Raw genomic sequence first — 1,848 nt, forward strand, 5'->3', positions numbered from 1 at the left:
GGGCGATCTCAAGGCACCTGGCTCCTGGCCCTGGGCGATTCAGGTGTGGGGTGATAGACTCAGCACTGCTAGGTCTGTATGTGAAAGGCATGCTCCTGGCCGACCCTCTGCCATCTCTAAGAACTGGCTGACCGCAGGCAGGGCGGTCTCTCTTCAGCCAGCAAGATGTTTAAGATGTCAAAACGTCCTAAGATACAAATAATGAATGGCGGAGGCTCCAGTTGGGGGCTGGTGAGGGATGTTCTGGTCAGGGAGAGACATCCCTAGGGACCGCCGTTTAGGATGGCCCCTCCCAGCCTCCCCGACCCCACTGACCCACCCTCCTTCTGCCCGCAGGTGGGGCCCATCGAAGCCACATCCTTCACCCTCAGGGCTGTGCGACCCCGAGCCAGGTACCACATCCAAGTGGCCGCTCAGGATCTCACCGACTATGGAGAGCTGAGCGACTGGAGTCTCCCCGCCACCGTGTCCGTGACCCTGGGCAAGTAGCGGGTGTCCCAGCACCCAGGAAGAGGGGCTGGGTCCTCGACATCCACCTACCCAAAGGTGGATGGGACCTGAGTGTCCCGGCTTCTCTGCTGCTGACTTGTGGGGAACCCACAAGTGACAAGTGACTTTGCTTCTCTGAGCCTGAGTTTCGTGTGACGTGGGGGTGTACTCCCTCCTTTGCACAGCTGCGAATGTGAAATCTTTGTGTCGTTTAATTAGACAAGAAATGGGAATGTACTCCCTCCTTTGGCTGCACAGCTGCAAATGTGAAATCTTTGTGTCGTTTAATTAGACAAGAACCGCTGTCACTGGACTCAGGACTCCTCTTTTCGTTAACAGACCCAGAGAGGGCAGGACAGAGCAGGACGCACACAGCAAATCACCCCTCCAGTGGATGGGGTCGGGGCTGGGCCGGAGGAGGAGACATCCGGAAGTGGAGGAAGTTGGGGTGGGGTGGCGGGGGTTCTGCATAGATGGGACCCTGGGATTCACTCGGGTCAGCAGTTCGGGTCCCCTACCATCTCGATACCTGTCCAGATGTGAGCCCCCGTGCGGGCGTGCACACAAATGGATCATGAGTTTGGGAAGATTTCTCTGAGGAGGAGGCAAAGCGGCCAGGCCCCAAAGGATTTTCTCAATCCATGGGCTTGTCTGTGGATTTCAGTAGGTCTCATCTCAAAGGTCACGTCCTCTGAGAAGCCTTCCCTGACCACCTCGTCTGTGACAGGCAGAATAATGCCCGCCCCACCCGCCCAAGATATGCACATCCTAAGCCCCGGAACCTGTGAATATGGTAATTTGCAGGTGCGGTTAAATGAAGAGTTGTGGGGCTCCTTAACTCAAAATGTAATGATATTTCATTAAGTTAATGGGCATCAAGGAGGGTCACCTTGGATTATCCAGGTGGCCCCAAGAAAGTCACAAGGATCTTTACCCTAAAGAGGCAGGAGGGTTGGAGGGAAGGACAGAAAGAAGGAGACACGGCAGTGAAAGCGGAAGTCGGGGTGACGCAGGGCCACGAGCCAAGTATCGCAGGCTCCTCTAGTCACTGGAAAAGTCAAGGAAACGCCCCCGCCCCGGCGGAAGTCAGGGCGAGCAGGGCCACGAGCCAAGTATCGCAGGCTCCTCCAGTCACTGGAAAAGTCAAGGAAACGCCCCCGCCCCCCACATCGCGCTTCCCAGCCCCAGAACTCCGCGATCACGGACGTGCACTCACCCGCCGAGCTGGTGGCCGTTTGTTACAGCAGCCACGGGGGACTCGGGTGCCACCTCGAGTGGCCCCTTCTCAAGGGCGAGCAGGGCCACGAGCCAAGTATCGCAGGCTCCTCCAGTCACTGGAAAAGTCAAGGAAACGCCCCC

The 1,848-nt window shown here is 57.5% G+C and overlaps 1 protein-coding gene across 1 annotated transcript in view; it reads left to right on the top strand.

Moving 5' to 3' along the window:
- EBI3 (Epstein-Barr virus induced 3) overlaps window positions 1-621 on the top strand; it is a 5,799-nt gene extending 5,178 nt beyond the window's left edge. Inside the window, exon 5 of the mRNA XM_015585164.1 lies at window positions 297-621. Coding sequence (XP_015440650.1) covers window positions 297-489 — 193 coding nt within the window. The 3' untranslated portion in view covers window positions 490-621. The remainder of the gene's footprint in view (window positions 1-296) is intronic.
- The last annotated feature ends 1,227 nt before the right edge of the window (window positions 622-1,848 follow it).

This window comes from Pteropus alecto, unplaced genomic scaffold (assembly GCF_000325575.1).
Source record: "Pteropus alecto unplaced genomic scaffold, ASM32557v1 scaffold30, whole genome shotgun sequence".
In the NCBI taxonomy this organism is placed as follows: Eukaryota; Metazoa; Chordata; class Mammalia; order Chiroptera; family Pteropodidae; genus Pteropus; species Pteropus alecto.